At 40.9% G+C, this 21,723-nt stretch overlaps 1 protein-coding gene across 1 annotated transcript; it reads right to left on the bottom strand.

The window, feature by feature from the left end:
* Positions 1–2,132: 2,132 nt before the first annotated feature.
* On the bottom strand, positions 2,133–16,946 carry top1a (DNA topoisomerase Ia). Its single transcript, XM_083660873.1, has 21 exons — positions 16,809–16,946; positions 16,266–16,290; positions 13,594–13,690; positions 13,244–13,346; positions 12,027–12,079; positions 11,729–11,809; positions 11,147–11,222; positions 10,813–10,907; positions 10,539–10,654; positions 9,940–10,061; positions 9,680–9,802; positions 9,037–9,224; positions 8,796–8,940; positions 7,833–7,976; positions 7,438–7,623; positions 7,278–7,346; positions 7,026–7,140; positions 5,944–6,071; positions 4,274–4,368; positions 4,037–4,186; positions 2,133–3,472 (listed from the first exon to the last, which is right to left on the bottom strand). The coding sequence occupies exons 1-21, from the start codon at positions 16,839–16,841 to the stop codon at positions 3,370–3,372; spliced, it is 2,247 nt and encodes a 748-aa protein (XP_083516999.1). The 5' UTR covers positions 16,842–16,946; the 3' UTR covers positions 2,133–3,369.
* Positions 16,947–21,723: the final 4,777 nt, after the last annotated feature.

Genomic DNA, 21,723 nt, shown 5'->3' with positions numbered 1-21,723 from the left:
GAGTTGAGGGATCAAAACCCGCTGTAGGAACCCTCCTTTGCAGTATAGTTTATTGAAGAACATTTATGTTAACACTTTAATATCCTCAAATTAATTAGATGTGTAATAAAAATTAAAAGATTGTTACGCCTGTTTCCACTTTTATTCAAACTGGGCATCTTGCGCGCTATGCACGCTCGATTCCTAGGCTTGCCCGCTGCGCGGCCTCGCCCGACGCCCACCCTGCAGCTCACCGAGCTGGCCCTGCACTGCGCGGCCTCGCCCTGGCTGCGCATTGATGGCATACTTCAGGGATGCTGAATCACCTGTCGTGGAGCTGGCAACATACAGCTGTCCATGGCTGAAGGCTGGGGTCTGGAGCCCGACTCCCACTTCTTTCAGTGTCTGCCCCTGGAACTTGATTTTGCTCTTATGACATCACTGATGACATCATCAGTGGGACTTTCTATGAGGTGACATATCAAAGAATGCAGGATACCGTGCATCCTGATGGCTCACCTGGTAGCATGCGTACAACGGAGGCTTGGGTCCAAATCTGACCCGAGGCCATTTGTCATCCCGTCTCTCTTCTCACCTTTCCTGTCTGCCTACTGTCCTATCTAAAGGCAGAAATGCAGGAAAAATCATCTTAAAAAAAGACTGCAGGATATTTCCTGAAGATTTTCAGGCTCTTAAGTCCGGTAAAGAACTTCCCAATTGTACTCATATTCTTCTCTTGACTCCTTCTTGTCAGGCCTACTTCAACAGTCAAAGATCAACATTTAAAGCTACCATATGAAATCATTACAAGAGGAAGTGGGTTATAGCTCACTCAGATAAACATGTGGATGTTGTGTGATGTTTGAAGGTTGTTGGTTCAATCCCTGACTCAGGCAGCACCAGTAATGCTTATTTATGAACCAACAACTAGCCCACGTCCTCCAGCATAGGGCAGGGTGATTCGGCACAAAAATCATATCTCTGTGAAGTCCCACTAACTGTACTTCTTGACAAGACACACAGCTTACCTGATTGGCTTGCCCTGAGACTCTTACATAACCGTAACCAATCCTAGCACAAGACACAGCCTATGCTGCCTCTGATTGGCTTCCTCTGAGATTCTTACCCTAACCTTAACCAATCCTAGTCAAGTGTTTACTGTTTATCTGATAAAACAAAACCCAGAAGAACCCAATCTGTTTACAATAACAAAAATATAACATTGAATGTATTGGGTGTTAATAAACTAAATTTAGAGGCATATTTTTGCTGGCATTGTGCTTTTTTGTAGGCTATATTTTATTCCATATATCACACATGTAGGATACATTGTCAATTTTAATGCTTTATTTTAATCAACCAAAGTCTCTTGCACACCTGAGAAGTCTTGTGGCAGGTGCGTAGGTGGAGTAGAATCACTGTATATGAATATATATACTTGAAAAAGGTCTTGTACCGAAACGTGTATTCAATTTTCCAATTTTGAGCAAGTGAAGACAGTGTGCGGGTGTCCATTATTTTTCTAAATGCTTTATTTTACAAAGTAGTTTGAACTACTTTTTCTGCATAGCTTGTAGTTTCCTAAAATATATTTCCCCCCAGAGTAGCTTTTCTGTAGTTTCAACTACTTCCATGGTGAAGTAGTTGGTAGCTTCCTAAGCTATGCTTTCAAAGTAGCTTCCCCAACACTGCCTGCAGAAACGTTAGCTCTCAGCACATTTACTCATCAGGGTTAAATGGATAGTTCAAATTGTTTTGGTCTAGCCCTATTTGCTCAGGGTTCCTACACATTTTCCATTTCAAAATCCCATACTTTCCCACTCAAATCTCCAGACATCAGAGTAGGGTGTCACTTTGTATTGAAATGTGGTGGGGACATGTCCCCATTGTAAATGGCAAGTTGGGCAAAAACAAATACACAATCAATGGGGTCACGTCACACTCCTGTATGTACAAGCTGACTAGGCTCACTAAAATTTAATCCACAATGCACAAAGCAAATTTCAGTGACCCCATTTTTCCAGAGCTACTATGAGGAACAGGATGGGTTTTGCTGAGAAATAACTCTACCAATCAACATCATCTGTAATTTAACAAATAGAGCTAGACGTAATTTGAACAATCTTAAAGCGGACAAAATCATAGACCTCATAGATGTTGTGTTGTAGGGTTTTATTTCATTTTTCAACCTACAATGAGCATAAAACTCAAAACAAAAAATAAAACATGATCGAAGGCTATGACAAGAGGGTGTAAAACAGGAATAGGACTTTGACTTACATAAACTTCCCTGTCATACAAGTGGAACAAAGTGGAATAAGATTAATTGATAATTCACATTAAATGTTTGTCTTCCATCTTTATACAATTAAAAAACGGCCTAAATTGTAACAGATTGGTGATTTTTTTTTTGGCAAAGGTGATATCCCTCAAATACCCTGCTGGGAAGAAAAACACTTTCCATTTACTGACTTAAAATACATTAAAACAGCATTATCTTCAAGTAACTGATATAGGAGTTGGTTTCTTTTTCTCATGGACCAAATTTTAAAAATAATTAAGTTAGATGTAGATAGGGCTATGCAGAAAGACTCAGAGGATGCTGGCAACCCAAAGGGTAAAACATGATTGGTTCACATTTACACTGAAAAAAGAAGTCCCTGATAGAGGCTGTAAAACAAAATATTCACATTCTGCTTGCTTAAGTAAATATTGACATGGTTGCAGTATTTCCCCCCCTTGCATGTCCAGGCATCCTCTTTCATGTTACACAATTCAACAGAGTCCAGTTAAAATATTCACCCAAACACACAGCTTCCATGGTCTCCCCCCCACCCCCCCACCCCACACACGCACAACTCAAAACTCGATCTCACATTTCATTTCCTCAAAAAGGCGCCTGGGTGTATTTAAGGAATTGATTTAACTTTCTCTTCTATCAAAATATAGAATTCAGTAATAATACATAGGAGGGCTAAAATAGAGTGAGTGAACAAAGATAAAATGATACACATAGCTCTTCTTTTTTTTTCTTTTTTTTCTTAATACAGTAGCTACAGGACCACAGAGTTCAAAGTTCAGGCATTGTCAGGTCTTGTTCATAAAGGAGGGAGAGAGCCAAAGGGAAAAGGGTCTTCCAATTACTGGGACTACACCTTGACACTCGGTTGTGGGTTTTAGTTCAGCCGTGTTGCCTGATCTCAGATCAGATGCTCAGACTTACCACAATGCCCTCCTGTCCCTTCATAATGGCCTCAACATCTCCTCTTACCCTGTCGTCGCCATTCTTTCTCCATAATCCCTTGTCAGGTCTGGCCATCGGGTGAAATTCAGTTAAGCTAAAAACAAGGATCCGATCAATTGAAAATAGTGAAAACCACAAGTTTGGATTTAGAATTCATAGTCATCGTCTGCCATGTCAATAGCCCAGGCAAACTTTTCACGTTGGGTTTTGTTGTAGATTTTCTCAATGGGAATGGCCCACTTCTTACACCTAGGAGACAAAACCAGACACAAATTAGAAGGGCAAACCTCAATGTTGACTAGCATTAGAGGACAATTAGGGCCATATGAAAGTTATATTTTTTCCAAATTCCATTTTTACCCAAATTCATTTTTTTCCATTTTAATTTATTGGTTAGGGTTGTGACAACCAAGTTGTGAGGTGACATAAGGCTCCCACGCAAAACCGACCTCACCTCAAAACACCCCAATAGAAAATTTAATTATTTCTCTAGGGCCTATTTTACAATTATGAAATCATTTAGGTTACTACATTAAATAGGCCTACTTTTGATTTTGATAATTAGGCCTTCTTGGTCAACTTCAGTCAAATTATGGAGAATTCTTCAATATTCCATGTTTTACAGTTGATTCCATTTCTATTACAGAATTCCATGATTCAGTTTTTTCTGCATTGCGGAAATCGTATGACCTTAGCACATTGTTCTTCACATGATTGTTTTTAATCATGCAGCATTTTTTCAAAGGGGCAAGAGTGCTACAGCAACAGAGCCGTTACAACAGGCAAGCTCAAAGCGTTGATGTCTGATCTTACCAAGCCACAGAGATGCGAGGGTCCAGATAGTTGAGCTTGGAAGTGCCGAGGGCAATCTGCTTGTTCTCCTCACGATCAGTCGCCTGCACTTCCAGCTTCATCAGCGCCTCCTCTATCCTCTCAATTGCCTTCTTCTTGGCCTCCACAGCCCTAAGGGAGACGAGACAGAAAAGTTACAGAGGAACTTTTCACAGGGTAAGAGGGAAACACACCACACAAGATCTTAAGACCACGTACTTTTTGGTTCTCTCATCTCTTCGCACTTTGGCATCAGCCTTGGCGCTCTTATGTTCTCTCTTGGCATCAGAAAGCTGGTCCTTTTTTGCATCAATCTGACAGAAACGATAGTGGTTAGTCTTAGGAGGTGGAAACACTAATCTATCATACTGGTGTTGATATATCATTGTTAACAATAACACCTTGAAATACAACATAAACACAGAGTTCCTACACTCACTCGGACACCAACTTGATTTTTTTTTTACAGTGACTTTCAAGGTCTTGTTTGGTGGAATTGAAGGTGTCAAAATGGGTATGTTTTAAATGGGTATGTTTTAGGCTAAGATATGACATTGTCAAAAGTACTTCATGGCCGTCCATTCATTCATAAAAAGATAATAAAAAAATCAATGTCTCATTTTATTTGTCAAATCCACCCATGGCCCATGGGAACTCTGTAAACACCAAGGACATCAGCCCCCCCCCCCCCCCCCCAGTACATTTCCAATTAAAATACTGGAAGTAACAGTTGCATTATTAACACCCCATTAGATATCTATACTGCCCTTTTTTGTATATAATCCCATTATTTTGCTGCTGCAATGACCCAAATTCCCTTCAAGAACCATTAAGTCATCTTATCACTATGCTCAAAACACAAAGATTTAAAATAAAACCTTAACAGCACGGTAAACATGATCTATACTAAAGCCCAACTTGGGCCCATTTCTTTCTTTCTGGACGGCGTTTAATGAAACCTGCCGATTAAACTGGATAACTAAGAGCTTAACAGTAAAAAGCAGCAGAAGCAGGCCAGCACTCCAGAATGTCCTTTCAAACTTTAATCAGTCACCTGGGACAGGGAGCACAACGGACATTTCTGCGTCAAGCCTTCATCAGCGTTGTGCTGCGTAAGGCGGAAATTACATATAAATACATTCAATAATCCAATAAATGTCTATACAGAAAATGTGTATGACCACAGATTAGAGAAGGACATGAAAATACGGTTACAAAAAGTGTGTATCATGTATACATATGACACTCTTATAGAAAATACTAAATCTTAGCATAGAAATACATATCAAAATAAATACCCAGTCAGAAATGCTCCATCGCATCCTGAAACAAGCACACCCCTGTATTGCAAAAACCAAAATAGAAACCTATTTTGGTTTTTGCAATACAGGGGTGTGCTTGTTTCGGGGTGCGATAGGACAGCATTTCTGACTGGGTCTTCATAATTATTTTGATATGCATTTCTATGGTAAGATTTTGTATTTTCTATAAGAGGGTCATATCTATACATAATACACACTTTTTGTAACAGTATTTTCATGTCCTTCTCTAATCCGTGGTCATACACATGTACGCATTTTCTGTATAGGCCTTTATTGAATTATTGAATGTATTTCCGGTATGAATGTATTTATGTCATTTCCGCCTTACAACACTGATGAAGGCTTGACACTGAGACGTCCGTTGTGGTCCCTGTCCCAGGTGACCGATTACATTTTGAAAGGACATTCTGGAGTGCTGGCCTGCTTCTTTTTTTACTCTTGCGACTTGTTTTGGGCCCTGCACCCAAGTTGAACGTTTGCTTTGAGTGTGCTCGCATTCGGCGAGTTCGGACGATAACTTTACGATTTACATAATGCAGTTAAAGTATTCAAAGTACACGCTCTCACCTTGGTCTGCAGGTTCTGCATAGACTTCTCAAAGGTCTTGGGTGGAGCCCTCTGATGGTTACACAGGATGGCCACAGCTCTGTTGGCCCTGTTGTAGGACAGGATCTTGGCAGGAATGTTTTCATCCGCTAGAAAGGGATGAGTAGGATTTATTTTCTGTATGAAATGCTAAATATAACATTGAAAGGAGTTCTCATTGTGGAGAAAGTGCAGCTCAGTTTTCACCACATGCAAATGCATACTATCAGGGTTATTACAGCTTTTTATTGAGTAAAATTCAAGCTTCAAGCACTTTCAGAGCACAGAGCAGATGGTCGCCCTCGTGACACGGAGGGGAGCTCAACGGAAAAACAACCCTGTTCATTTATTTCAGAGCCCATGTCACTCAATCCAGCTCCGGTCCAGTCCAGTGTCTGATCCGCATCTTGTGAGAGACACCAGGAGACAATAAATATGACAACGGGATAGTTTCATTTCAGGTATCAATAGATTTTTGGTTTACACGAGTGATTGTGTAGATGAAACGCCAGATTATGTTGAAAATCAAGCGCTTTTCACTTTTCAATATCTTCAAATTCAAGCATATTCCTAACCTTGAAAACGAGTGTTAATATCCAGCATTTTCCAAACTTTCTCTCAAGACCGTTTGTACAAACCCTGTAAATGCAGATGCAGCAGTTGCACCCTGTAGTTCTCATTTCATAAAGAACGCTTCTGGATGGAACCAAATCAAGCAGGACTCAGGTGGGGATTACAGTCTCCGAGCCTGTGTTCACCACAGGTTAAAAGGAGAACGTCACAGAAAAACAACGCGGATTTATTTTGCACATGACATCACACAAATCCGAAAAGTGTGAACAGTGTTGATTTGAGTTAAATTGTGGACCAGTGATGTCATTTGTGCATTAATGACATCACTGGTCCACAACTGAACTCAAATCAACTCTCTCAATAACTGTCAAACTAAATAAATGCCTGCAAAAATGTTTACAGTGTTCGGATGTGTGAGATCATGTGCAAAATAAATGAGCGTTGTTTTTCGGCGACGTTCTCCTACGAGAACTTAACGGCTTACGACTTACGAGTGGTGAGCTGATTCAGCTGTTGCTGCAGGGTGATGGAGGCGTTGTAGGTACGGAAAACTTTGGCCGTCAGTCCGTCCATCAGCTCCGTAAGGTGCTTGTTCAGAATGGAGGTCTGGAGGAACACGATGGTGGTGGTCATTAGAGGGGAATGTTCTCAGTGTGCTAAAAGCTAGACACCCACTGCTCTGCTGGAAGGAATATCAACTCATGATTCCTTTCCCATTCATAAAAAGGTTATATTGTGCTTACATTCAGACGGTCAAACAGGTCATCATCCGGCTCCTTGTTCTCCATGAACAACTGAAGATTCTTATATACCTGGAAGAGAGGCAGGAAACAAATACTTAACACAACAGTGGCAGTGTAGTAGCACTCAGGAAGCACTGTTTTTCCAGTGAGATGTCCTTACCCTCTTCTCTACGGGGACAGTGTTGTAGTAGCGGATGGAGTCTTTACCCAGGAAGTCAAACTCCACCACATATTCTTGACCATCTTTCTCTGGGTAGAGGTTGATGTGTTCAACTCTGAGCGAGCAGCAGCCCACCGTGTCTGCAGTCTCTCCTTCCTCCTTCTCATTACCCGCTCTCAGAGCCAGCTATTAAGACATCAAGATGGCTGGATTAAAACAGACTTAGAGGAACATTACCCGCACAACAATCAACGTGTTAAGCACCCACTAAACCTCTATTGCAAGTGTCGGTCATTGTTAAAAAGAAATTCTACTACACTGAACTACCACAAGTTGGTCCATCAAGTTACATGCTAGTAGGTACAGTGCCAATGAAACAGCAGCATCCACCTCACCTTGTCAATGAAGTAGAGAGCCACAGCCCTCTGTCGGATCCTCATCTCTTTAGACTTCCAGTCTTCACGGTACTGCGCTCTCAGGCGATCCACACACTTCTTTAGTCTACGGGCAATCTCGTACTTCTGCCAGTCCTTCTCTCCCTGCAGACACAAATGCAGCATAAATGAAAATGAGAGGAATCACTATCAACTGACAAGAGGAGTTGTTTGTCATATATGCAGACACTCGTATGAACTTATGATTGAGACTACTAGATGGCAGCATTGTGCAGGGTTTCCCCTGGCATATATGAATTTTTTGACAGTCACCAGCGGTTTCCTCTGACACCACAACAAAAAGAATGAGCAATATCAAAGTTGGATGTGTTTAACTTTTAGCACAATGTGGTCATCTGACCAGCGGAGGGTCCGCGTTACTAAAACAACTCTAAAAAGGTCCTGTCACACTACGCATATTAAAGGGCGCAATGTTTGCTCGTTAGCTGCCATGATGATGCTGGCTACCTTGTGCCGTTGTCACTGTTGAGCAATATATTTTAAAAAGGTAGAAAAGTATTAAGTAGTCTAGTACGACCGACTTCTCAGTCAACATCCCCATGACTTAAGAAATCATCCACAGCAACAAATAGTTAAGATTTCTGGTATTTGTTTACCTATAATGAAGGCCTCAAAAGTTCATGATTATAATATTATAATAATATTATTAGACACAGCCTTCAACTCATTTTTTGAGGTTAATGTTCACTGGTGCACCGTTTTTCTCGTGGGAATTGAGCCCAGCCATGCAGACCCATATTCTAATCTGACACAGAAAACGTGTAGTCCCCCCCCGCCCCAGTTTTCACCTTCATTTCAGTTAGATTTACCTGAATGAAACTTGCAGACACTGATGCTGCACAAGGACCCATATTAAACCAGGACAAACCCTGCTATAGTGCAGCATGAGGTTCATCAAACTACCTTGATCCTAGAGCTGGGGTTCAGCATGATGTACTTGATGGAGCCTTGGATGTTCTCCGTCCACGACACCAGCCAGGTCACCTTGTTGTCATGACGAACCTCCTTCCACTTGGTGCCTGGGGGAGGCTTGGGGTGCTTGGAGTCTCTGTGAGGAACACGTTAATAAAACCATTTGATCAGCATGCATCCAACCATAAAGTACGTCCATCCATCAAGTTTGATAAGACAATCATTCACTCACTTGCTGCAGTTGATGATGATGTCTTCAGGTCTGCTCCGACGTTTAAGCATGCCCATTTTGGGGTGGTCTCCACGGCCGCGGAACAGGCCAGGGGGCTCAATGCGGAAATTAGCTATACGTTCCTTGTGGTTGTCCATGATGCAAAAGCCATACTCCTGCAGGAGGCGCTCATTCTCTTCTTTCAATTTCTACAATAGGCACAGAAAGACGCATCAGAACTTGTTCGGTGTATAATTTGACTGATAGACACAATACAGATATTTTTAGGTTTCAAGCTGGGAATAGCTGACCATTTTGTGAGAATATCTTTCATGCTAACAGCCCAAAATATGTATAATATTCAGCGTCAAAAAGCATCTAAAGCTGCGTGGGACATACTAGCCACGAAAACTGAGGATAATATGTACATAAACATCAATGTGTACTGGTTTGCAAAACTGATCAAAACATTGCTTTAGGATGAAATCAGCTTAAGGGATACCGAAAGACAATACTGATCAATTAAACAACTAAACATGCAATTAAAGAAACCGCAATCTGTCAAGAAGTGGACAACCTTGACTGCTCTATATCTGAGCGTCAATGAAAGTCCAAATACTGGCGAACCTATATATCAGTTTAAATGCACAACATTATGACTCACCAGTTTCTCTTCCTTTGTCCTTGCCTTTCTGGCCTCAGTCTGCGCCTTGAAGTATTCATTCATGTCGTTAAAGTTGCATTTTTTCAGGTCTGTGATCTTAGCCTTTTCCTCTGCAGTCATTTCCTGTAGGATCAGCAAAAATTGGCACACTCAAAAACAAAAACCTTCAACAATGAGCTTGTAAGATTCTACAAGATATTTGAAGCCTTGAGCTGATCCAAAAGCACTCCCACTTCCCCACACCATGACTCATTCCTAACCTTCCTCCAGTCTTTAAAAAAGTTTTTCCGGAAGACATCCTTTGTGGTGTAGTCGTGGTCCAGCATTTTGCCAAAGAAGGTGGCCACCTCTTCGGCTCCTTGACTGAGCTTCATGTGCTTACCTAGAAAGAGGGAACATAGTGTTTTCTCAACCACAAACATCTAGAAGTGCCATCACACAAATCACACACCCCTTAACTGCTGTTAAAGCCCCGCAAAAGTTAAATAATCCTGTGTTACTAGGGGTCTACAGTACAGTTTAGGTATGAGGCTTTAGGTTCGATATGCATTGCAAACCGAATGAATCTTTCACCGCTGAACAGTGCACGTCTCCTAGAGGGATATCATGCTAAACTAAAACTGAGACGAAAAAGACGAAAGGTGTTAAAAAAGACATAAATTGAAATACAAATTTTAACTAGATTGAAAATAAAGTAAATACATAGAATAAATAAAAAATTCAAATTAAGGACATTTCTCTGGCATTTCTACTTTTTATTTCTAAAACGTGCCGAACCACGATGACACCAGTGTGTCGTTTTAAACGAACCGTGAATTTTGTGAACCATTGTGTGCTATGTGCTGCCACAGAATCTCACCATCATAGTAAAATTTAACGTTGCTGGGAAGAGGGTCATAAGCCGGAGCAAACACTGGCCCTTTGTGCTCCAGAAACCTCCACTTGGAGCCGTCTGTGGATCTCTCCTCCTCCCACCTGCAAACAACCAGATAACGCTGGTGAGTAAGGAGATGCAATAGACTACAGAAGAACAGAATACGTGATCCAAAAAACAACACAACCACACTCGATCCATCGTTATACTGATAACGAGCATGTAGATATGACACAGCTGGGTGACATGAATAACTCACCATTTCCATTTCTCTTCTGGTTCTTTCTTTACTTTCTTTTTTCCGTCAGAGACCACAACTCCTTTCTTGTTTTTTGTCTTTTGGGGCTTAATGTCCTAAAAAGGGAAGAGAAAGTACACGACTTTTTCAGTCCTTGCCTGGCAGAAAAATGTCCAGTATCAACACAAGGGGGTTGAAACTCGACCCTTCCCAATTCCTCAGGTGCTTCCCTCTTCTTGAGCGTTCCCAAACACACTGGAGAACACGATCAGGGGACATTTCGTCAATGTGCTTAGAGAGAAGACAGACATGAAAAGCACGCCCAACTTCACATTCTGCTCAGGGCTTTGCTTACCTCGTCATCGACTGGTTTCCTCTTTTTGGCCTTCTTGTCATTTTCTATCTTTATTTTCTTAGGCTTAATTTCAGAGCTGAAAGACAACACCATATGTTACCGAAGTCGATGGTCATTTTCAATCAATGTTTTGTTTCCTGAAAAGTTCTGCAATGCTTTTCGGGAAAACTGAGATCTTATATAGTGAAGTTGAAAAACTGGAGAAATTTGTTTAAAAATAAATGTTATCTAAAATGTCAGGGGGGTATTTCAAGAAGCAGTATTACCCAGTTGGTCAGATAATTAAAAAAGAATAACTGTCCATACTGGGGTTTGGACGGATCTGCCAAATTAAACTTGGACATTTTGTCTCACAAATGTCTTGTAGTCTTAATAATTTTAACTGTAGTACTATATAATACAAATATAATAATCTAAACAAAACTGCTGTTAATCTTTGGAGTTATATGGATGAGCACTATTCTGCTAAGGATACTCTTGCTTCATAGAAAACTGTGAATCGATCATTAATTAAGTGCACAACACAAATGTCATGAGCTTGAATGAAACAAGTAATAAAACTCATGGGGCAGAGCGACTCACTTATCATCTTCCCGCTCTCTCTTCAGAGACTTATTAGGAGAGTGGTAGAAGTTGTCCTCAGGCTCAGACTTCACATGTGGACTGTAAAAGAAAAAATAAACAAATCAGGCATGGCTTGAATTTAAATATTTAAATAGACCACAATGGAAATGAGCATTAAGGCAATACTGTGTCAGAGACTTTCTGTCTTTAATGTGTTGGACTGATGATATTCTGTGCTCTATGCTGTTCTCTGCATTTAAAATGGACTATCCTAAAGCAAACATTCAAGTGACTTGTACAATGTATACAGGCTTACCTGGCAAAACCATTCTCTTTTTCCTTTTTGATTTTGCCATCAAGGGACTTCATCTGAAAGGTCAAAGACAACAAGAACTTGTTACGACTGGAAAGCCTGGGATTATAAATGTTCATTCTAAAATAGTGACTATGATTATTAAATCATGATTAATCTTGATGATCTGGGAATAACGTAATTGTGCTGCTTGTTTGCATTTTAAAATCAAGATCTTAGATAGCGACCATTTTCAACCTTGTCCTGTGGTCCTAAAGCATCATTATTTAACTTGTTATGGTCTCAGTCTGATTCGTGGACAGAATGTAGTTATGATTTATTAGAACTGAAATACGGGAACAAGACCACGCCTCAAGCTCACATTCAACTTCTGGCTCCACCCTACTTATACACGAGACAGTACCCCCACCCTGAGTCTCCATTCCCTGGTTCCTCAAGACAACCATCAACCCAGACTCATTCGATCATCCCCAGTCTCTAACCCCTATTCATCTCTCCCCTCGATCATCCTTACATCCCACTACCCTAGATCCCCATCATTCCTTCATTCATCCCTCCGTCAATAAATCATTTAAATGTTTTATTGTGGCGTGGTCTTTGTTAGTGAACCCACTGTTAAAATGTTCCTTTGTATAGCAGGAGCAGTGCTAGACCTCACAAGAGTCTAGATTTTGGATGATCATTGAGGTGATTCAGCAAATTCATTGTGATTCTTTCAGGCACAACAAAAGCAAATGTTTGCTCTCTACTATGGAACTATTTGATTCACAACTACCTCATTTGAAACCGAATTCCACGTGTTAAATTTCCCCCATGTTGCTTATCGTTTGAAACAAAGTTTCCATAATCTGATTCTGTGGACAGATTTGTCTCCCTATCCTATCATTAGTGGATCTATCATGCTTTATTCGGGTGGAATAGCAGATGTGAACAGAAATTAATAAGCTATGCAGAGAGCACTCAAGAGCTGATTGATATTAGCACTGTTAATAGCTGAGCAACGTAAACAGGAGAGTTTGACTTGATAGAGCCGCTGTTTTAAACATTAATAATGCCAAATAATATTTGTATTAATAATGGAAGATACTATTAAGTGCGCTGTCATAGTACATCAAATTGCAATTTATACATAACTATAAAGAATATAAAGAGAATAGTGAACCAAACTTTTTTTTGACAAGCACATGCTTTCTACTGTAGTATTCAGTATGGTAATTCACCTTCTTCTCCTTGTCCTTGTGCTTATCTGTGCTGCCATCTTTGTGCTTCGACTTCTCCCTCTCCTTGTCTCTGTGTTTTTTCTCAGAGGAGTCCTTGTGGTCACTGCAGTTTAAAGGGAATATAACAACCATGACATCAAGTTACGGCTCCGACTGTACAATACAGAAAAATACTTATAACAATTACGGTAAGTTGTACGTCTTGTACACTGTGCCTAATAATGTAGTGGTACGTCTTGTACACTTCTGTGCCTGATAAGAGCTATGCCCCATATCTCAATGATTTACAGATTCTCAATTAAATAAAATATAAAGATGTGTGAAGATGCTGACATCTCAGCTCGTCATACCTGCTGCCATATTTTGACTTCTCCCGTTCCTTATCCTTCTTGTGGTCCTTGTGTTTGTGTTCCTTATCCTTGTACTTGTCTTTATGCTTGTGAGAATCTAAAAGGAGAAAGACATTTTGGTGATATATTCTTCACGGGTGAAAAAGATGTTGAACTACTTCGGAGGCACAGAATTTGAGTCTGCTAAGATCAAAGGTGAGGATTGGTACGTCAGCGTTAACCCCTTTTCACAACCCAGACCTACCACTGTCTTAAAACAATTATTGTTTCACTAAGAAACATTAAAAATGCTCAAAGTATGACTGGATCCTATAAAGAAGTGGCTCTTGCTTAAAGATGGAGAAAGTACACTCCTCACAACTGGGTGTGCAGGCCAAGGTCACAGTGCAGGTCCACTTGATAAAACACATCACCTCTACTGAAAAGGAACCACTGTGACTCAAAAGCCAGCCATCTAGTTATCCAACGGCATACATTAGAATGCTATAGGCAAGCTATGACTGTGCAGTATATCTGAATCTGTGTCATGATGTAGCTACTGAACATCTAATGCATGGTAGGACAGCACCCCCTTGTGCCCAAACTGGTCTACAGGTCATCATTTATGAGACGCTATGAAATGGTAGACGGGTTGTAACATGCAAGTGAGCATAATAAGCTTTCACCCCTCTGCCTTTATACATGTTAGCCAGAGATGTTGCAAAAGCTCTCAGATGCAAATTTTTAGCTGAGAGAAAGGAAGGCCTCAATGAGGGGGGAGGGTCATACCAACCCGATTGTTTTGGGAGGCCTAATGCTTTTGACCAGGGTACATTACACCAGTACCAAGTCGGCGATCCATCTAATGAAGCAGTACAGCTTAAACATGTACTGTTCAGTCTACAAATCAAATGTGTTGTATGTCAGAATATGCCATAGGTGACTGGGACTGAGTTAAGCTTAACAGTTGAGCATTCATTAATTGAAATGTGCTCATTAGTCCGTCAACCTGAATCATCAAAAAAGGAGAGCAAGTTTTTAGACTGGGACAGGGCTTTTCAAAGTGGGAGGCGGGCCTGCCCAGGGGGGGCTCCAAATAGTTTCAGGGGAGGCTCAGTGAATGGCAGTGACAAAAATACTACATTAGTTATTACATAAGTTAACAAAGGGAGGTCACATAGAATAGCCTAATTGTATGTGATTTGGTTCAGAGATATGTCGTTTGGGAGAATTTAACTGTTTTTACCACTTTGCCAGAGTCATAACAAATAAATGCCTTCAGACAGACCTTTTCATGTATTTGGTGGTGTAGTCTTAAGTATGTCAACAGCAATACCAGGCTATATTGGCTCAATTGTTGAGTGGCAATGCGATCAAATAACGTCATCGTGATGGGCGAGGGAGGCTTTGTCCAAGCGTCAGCGTCTGAGGGGAGGCCCACAGTCTCAGACTTTGAAAGCCCCTGGACTGGGACAAAGCTAACATCCATTACTAAGAGTGTGTGTTCAAAGTTGATGTTGATATTAGAAAGCAGAACATACTCCTGATACCTGACAGTTCAATCCAGACAAAATTTGTGGGAATGAACCACACCCAGACATCCGCAGGACAAATCCTGAAAATGCCCTGTTGCTGAGGAATAGGAGACTGACTGTGGACAGTGGCAGTTCTCAGGACTGTTTTACGGGGTTATGGGTGCAGGGAGGGAAATTCAGCATGAATCAATGCTCGATACAGGATTATTGACTATCTTATGGGAGGACTAGCATCTTCTGTGCAGAAACTGGCAGCTACATCACAGAAGCCCTTGACTGAGCTCTAAACAAGAACAGTTCACAACTCACTAAATTTACAGACTTCTTATATTGATCCTAATATGGTTTAGCCAGATGAGAACATGTAAAACACACACTTCATCCCCTTTTACAAGCAGTCATCATCCACTATTTAACCTATGATAACTTTGTGATTAATCAAAAAGAAAATAACTGGGAGTGTTAGGACTAGAAATGTTGGCTAAACCTAAAACCTATATTCCCTGAACCAAATATGTATTTAAAAAAAAGCAATGTAAACTCCCTGTAACGTTAGCTATGTTGAGCATCCTACATAATGCACTAAAATTGTGTAGACAAGCCCATTTATTTGTATTCAAGTAACCCTGGTCAACAAGGATATAACAATCTTGATTATGAAAACGAGTTGGAGAAATCCACACAAACGTTAACTCTTCCTGGTCACTCTCCAAGATCTTTTGGGAAGCAACGATTCGCCTCCATACAGCCATCTGCACTCCACTGCCTGTGCTCAGCTTGCTACAGTTAGTACAGTCAGGCCGCTAGACCGAAAAAGAAAATGGCGCAGAGACTAAGTCCTCAACCCCCAAACCCTCACTTTCAGATGGGAAATGTGCCATTTAAAACCAACCAACAAGAAAAGATAATCTGATAAACTGATAAAACACTTCCAGGTGTGTGTAAATATCCGGTCAAATGGAGATAATAATTTGTTGAAAGGCTTTTTCAAGGCCTACTTTTTGAACAATAGGCGCTTGTGAGTGAGGGAGAGGACTTAGTCTCTGGACGCCATTTCTGTCCTTTGCAAAACTAGCGTTAAATATGGGATAGTACAGACACGTCAGAATTTGTGGAGAATCCCCTTTCTCTCTTATCAGCGCGATGTCATAAACTTACCATTGATCCGAGAGCCAGTGTCGATCTGGAAATTAAAAAGCAGATGGATGTTAGAATTTGTAGTAGCTAACTAGCCGGCTAACTAACTTTGAACTTGCTGAATGGCACGGCGACAGTGTAGCTGGCTAGCAAGCTAGGTTAGCTTGCTACACTGGCTGGTGATAATGGCTTAGCGGCTAACGTTAATGTTGCCGAAGTATCTCGCTACAGCTAACATTGTAGCTAACGTTAGGGCTAACGCTAATTTAAATGGACTTCATTTTGTCGTAGAAGTTCACAGGTAACTATGTAACGCAACAGCTAACTGGGTACAACATTTAATTGACATTAAGAGTAAAAAGGCGATGGTAGTTGTCAGGTGGACATTAACAATAAAATGTGTTTGCTACAAACATTGCCACTGCTAACGCGCGCTAGCACGCAGTAGTAACAGTTAGCTAACCTGTCAACCCAAGCAGATAAAACACCAAGTTAGCAAGAAAATAGGAGTAAGTTAACTTGAGCCACCCGTGATGACATTAACGGTATATTTGTTATTATTACCTTGTCATCGTTGTGGGAGTGGTCCCCACTCATTTCCCAATCTTTATCTGACTGACAAAATAAAGTGAGAAACGTGTAAGGTTAAAACGCCGGCGAGGAGATGCAGGCAAAATGAAGAAAGAATCAGTTGTGTAAGAGAGCAAGTCCCATCTGTATGCCAATGCGCATGCCCCGTGTGGTTTAAATGGGGGGAGAGAGAAGGAGCTGTGGCTCCTCCTCACAAAACGTGTTGGCCTCTCCACTCAGGTCAGACCACGTTGGTCACAGAGTACATGATGATCCAGGGCATGATCCAGGGTGGTCGCCTTCCACGTGTGCCTGTTTGCCCGCTTGTTTGTTTATTTTGTGCATTCATTTGATCAACAACAACTAATATGTATGGTCATATTACCATAGGCAAAGCAGGAGTTTCTATTATAAGCAAGATGGCTTACTAACAAGAAGAGAAGAGAAGTGCTGACAGGAATGTCTGATTGAAGCATTTCCCCCCCCTAATCCTGAATCAGTTTCCCATGCAATCTTTCCTCACTCTTAATTGCAATATTGGTTTCCTCCATCACTGTAGACACAAGAGTAGCCTATCCCACATCACCACATTTTGCAAAAGTGGTTTACATTTCTTTTAAACTTCCCTGCCCTCACGTCAACCTCTTGGTTTCTCATCCAAGCAAAACACAAATAGCTGACATCATGTGCAGAATTAATTTGAAATGCACATTCTGGTGTTCAGTGAGTTCACTGAGCTTCAAGCCCTATGAATGGCATTTGTGCTTGTTGTGATTTCAGAATGGTCTAGCCCATAATGTATGGCACGGGCACGCATGTATGACAGGAGCCTATATCATGCCCTCTGCTGCGAATAACCTTGTAAGAGGAGAGCCACCCCTATCCCATATCAACTCAAAGTGTTCCAGGTCATGTGCCATGCTGCACTTGAGATGCATGGTTTGGAATAAGAACAACATTAGCCTACCTTGACATTCCTAAAAAGTAGGTTTGGCATTTCTGAAAGTATCGTTTAACAGCTCCTAGAGTGGTAGCAGCTGTGTTTGCATCATGTTATGATTCTCGTAGTGTGATTATGAGGATTCCCAAGCTGGGTTGATGGGAGAACGTAGAACAATATCTGAATCACACCAGCATTCTACTTCAGTGTTTCCCAAACTATGGGTTCGGGACCCAATTTGGGTCGCGGACCCGTGGGCGGTGGGCCGCCAACTGGTCATCATGGCAGCTCATTACTAGCCTAGGTAAACCCAGCCCCCACGTGACCTGCTCTCTCAGTTCCCAGTCACTAGCGTGACTGAGAACAGGTCTGAGAGCAGGTCACGTGGGGGATGGGTTTACCCAGGCTAGCTCATTACCGTATGTTTTTTGTGAGTTTGGGTCCCAGGGAGACACAAAATGTATCTTTTAGGGCCCAAGATGAACAAGTTTGGGAACCCCTGCCTGTATAGAGTTAGGGTTACTTCCTTTTGGAATCCCTGAAACAAAACTGGTGCAAAAGTTTACAAACCAAATGATAACGTGAATATATTTAGTCTATTCACCTCATGCAGCCTCGCCCACTCAACCCATTGTATCACGACTTACTGTTCAAAACGCCGGCTGTTTTACCTGCTCAAACTACTGACTCACCTGATCAAACCTAGTTTCACTCACATTATGAGTCAGACTAGGTTTATGAGTCACAGGAAGTGTAAATACAATCGGACCTTCCGATTGTATTTACACTTCCTGTTAGTCTCTCAAGCCAGATGGTTTCTCTTAAGGTGAATACTTTTGTTCAAAAGCTCTGCCTAACCCTAGGACCACAACTTTTTGTTTGTTTGTTTTACTGAGGTTTATCTATCCTTCATTCGTTCATCTATCCTTCAGAGATTATAAATGTGCACATTTGTGTGGGTTGATAGCATAGGTTTATAGGCATGTACCAACACAGGAATACATAACATGAAGCATTATATTTCAAAGTAATCCATTCTGGGGGGAAATCATTACTTATTATTCAATATCTCTCAAAAACAGAGGCTCCAGTGTGTACTACACATGTTGTCATTTTAGTGACTATCCTTTAAAAAGCAATTATCGATTGCTTCCATCATTTCTATAAAGGTTGTGTCACTTGTGTGTGTGTGTGTGTGTGTGTGTGTGTGTGTGTGTGTGTGTGTGTGTGTGTGTGTGTGTGTGTGTGTGTGTGTGTGTGTGTGTGTGTGTGTGTGAATATCCTCTCCTTCAAACTCTCAGAGTCCATTTACACTTTATGGAGGATCTCAGTGGATGTCATTCAAGGCAATCTGATTTTTGTCCACTAGGGGGGATTGCAGACCATAATATTACCTAATAGAATTCACTTGGCCTCATAGAACTTAATGTAAAATATAACCATTTCACCTTCACTTGTTGTCACTGCCCATTTGAAACACGTTTTTGTCAGATTCAACATGTTCAATCCTTGTTTGTCTGTGTTTGCCCATGGCACACCAATCAGACATTCTAACTGCCAACAAGAATGTTGGCAGTTGTTGGAGCATGTTTGATTGGTGTGCCATGGGCATAAGAGTGGGCTATGTACAAATACAAATAAAAGATAGGGGAAGTATATTATGGATCCTTGGCGGTCAATAATGTGAATCAAATTTGGATTTTCCGCTGTTGCCTTGACTGAGTGTATTGTGATATACACGACTACAGTATGTTTGATGTCAAACTGTGATGCTTTGAGAACATTCAGGCATTGACGCATGATTATCTTATCTTGTAACCTGAGCTTTAACATTAAGCTTTAATCACATGATCATTCCATTGCTGTTTGAGCTCAGATGATTCATGGAGATACAAACATAACACGCCTTCTTGACCACTTTGTTATTAGAACATCAATGGCAAGACTAATGGGCAATCTTTTCTGAAAAGCAATTACTGTATGTTATAGAAAATTCACATTAAATGTATCTCTAATAGCACCCCCCCTCACATTTTCTTTATGACAAAATAAGCTATCAATCAATCAATCAATCAAAGTTTATTTAGAGTGCAAAATCACACCGAGGTGTCTCAGTACACTTCACAATAACAACAGAACACTAAAATCAGGTAAAACAATACACAGAGAAATATTACACAGTATAATCATCATCAAATATAGTATCTATCTCAGTAAAGTGACATATCAAGTAACAATAATCATAGCAAATATGACAATAATCATAGCAAATATAACATTCAATAAAGTACTATTGCAAGTCATATGACTGTGCAAATAAATGTGTTTTGAGCCTGGATTTAAAAATTTCGACTGATGTCGCTTGCCTAACACTGGGTGGAAGCTTGTTCCAGAGGTAGGGTGCCCTGTAGGAGAAAGCTCTACTGCCAGCTGACTTTTTCTTGATTAAAGGGACAGTAAGAAGGCCTGTATTTTGGGAACGGAGGGAGCGTGAGGGGATGTACAGGATGATGAGATCTGAGAGATATGAAGGGGCAAGCCCGTGGAGGGATTTGAACGCTAGCAGGAGCACCTTGAAGTCTGACCTGGCCTGGATTGGGAGCCAGTGAAGGGAGATCAGGGCTGGAGTGACATGATCAAATTTCCTAGTTCTTGTTAGGATTCTGGCGGCGGTGTTTTGGACAAGTTGGAGTTTTCTAGTAGCATACTGTGGAAGACCAGAAAAAAGGACATTGCAATAGTCAAGTCTGGATGAGACAAAGGCGTGTACTAGGGTCTCAGCATCAGACATACTCAGCAGGGAACGGATCATGGAGATATTACGGAGATGGAAAAATCCTACCTTAGTGATTTCCTTAATATGGGCATCAAACGAAAGCTATGTATTGTTGATGCTCTAATAGGAATATGAGCTATTCACATCTACACATAGCACACATCCAGTAAATGGCCTAAACACATACTTTTTAACATATCTTTTGCCTTGTCTTAAATGGAAATCCCATCTTTTAACAAAATGCACGTCTAACACAAAAGGCCAAACCTACGTAAACCATATGTATGTATGTATGTATGTATGTATGTGTGTATGTTTCATTTTCCTTGGACACCATCGGCCTCACAGCATTAATATTTGGCACGGGTACTGGCAGACGTCCCAAGCAGGGCCGGATTTTTTATTTAGGTCATTATGACCGATTAAATGGCCCGAAAATGGCCAATTAGTCACAGCACTGCCCACGGCAGCCAGCAGGTGACATACATACACAAATGAGTGATGACACTATCCACAGCAGTCAGCAGGTGATACACACACCAACCATCAGTGATTGCATGCTCCAATAAGCACTACCCACACCAGCCAGCAGGTGACACCCACACGCAGACATAGCCCTACCCACAAGAGCCAGCAGGTGACACCGACCCCCCACCCACACACACACAAAGACAGACTGATTGCATGCTCCCACGGGTATCAGAACTAGTGATTTTGGAAGATACACTTTGTCATTTCTCCAGTGGCAATGAATGATTTTGTGGATCAACAAATGTGTTTTTTTACTTTTACACCTAAAACAGCTTGTTATTAGTGCGACAATTGTGTGGATACACAATAGGCTTTGTGTGGATACACAATAGGCTTGTATCCTGTTCATAAATCAAGGACTGAAAATTACTTGCACCATAGGAACATGTCAATAATTGCTTGAGTGGATTTTCACTTTAATTTATCAAATATAAAGTCAAAGAAACAATTGAGCACAAAGTTTTAAAATCATTTATGCCCTACAATTTCCGTAATAAATCTATAGTATAAATAATCACAGAGGCACAAACAACAAGGTACAATGATGGCAAATTGTTCACACAAAATGTAATATTTCAACTGCTCATTTCCCCCTCTTAACAAATCAACATACATTTTGACATTTTGAAGGCCATTCTAAGTCAGATTTGTTAAACAATAAT

The sequence above is a fragment of the Poromitra crassiceps genome (genome assembly GCF_964638095.1).
Source record: "Poromitra crassiceps genome assembly, chromosome: 25".
NCBI lineage: Eukaryota > Metazoa > Chordata > Actinopteri > Beryciformes > Melamphaidae > Poromitra > Poromitra crassiceps.
Note: the sequence above shows the minus strand (reverse complement) of the source record. Positions and strands in the feature narration are given on the sequence as shown.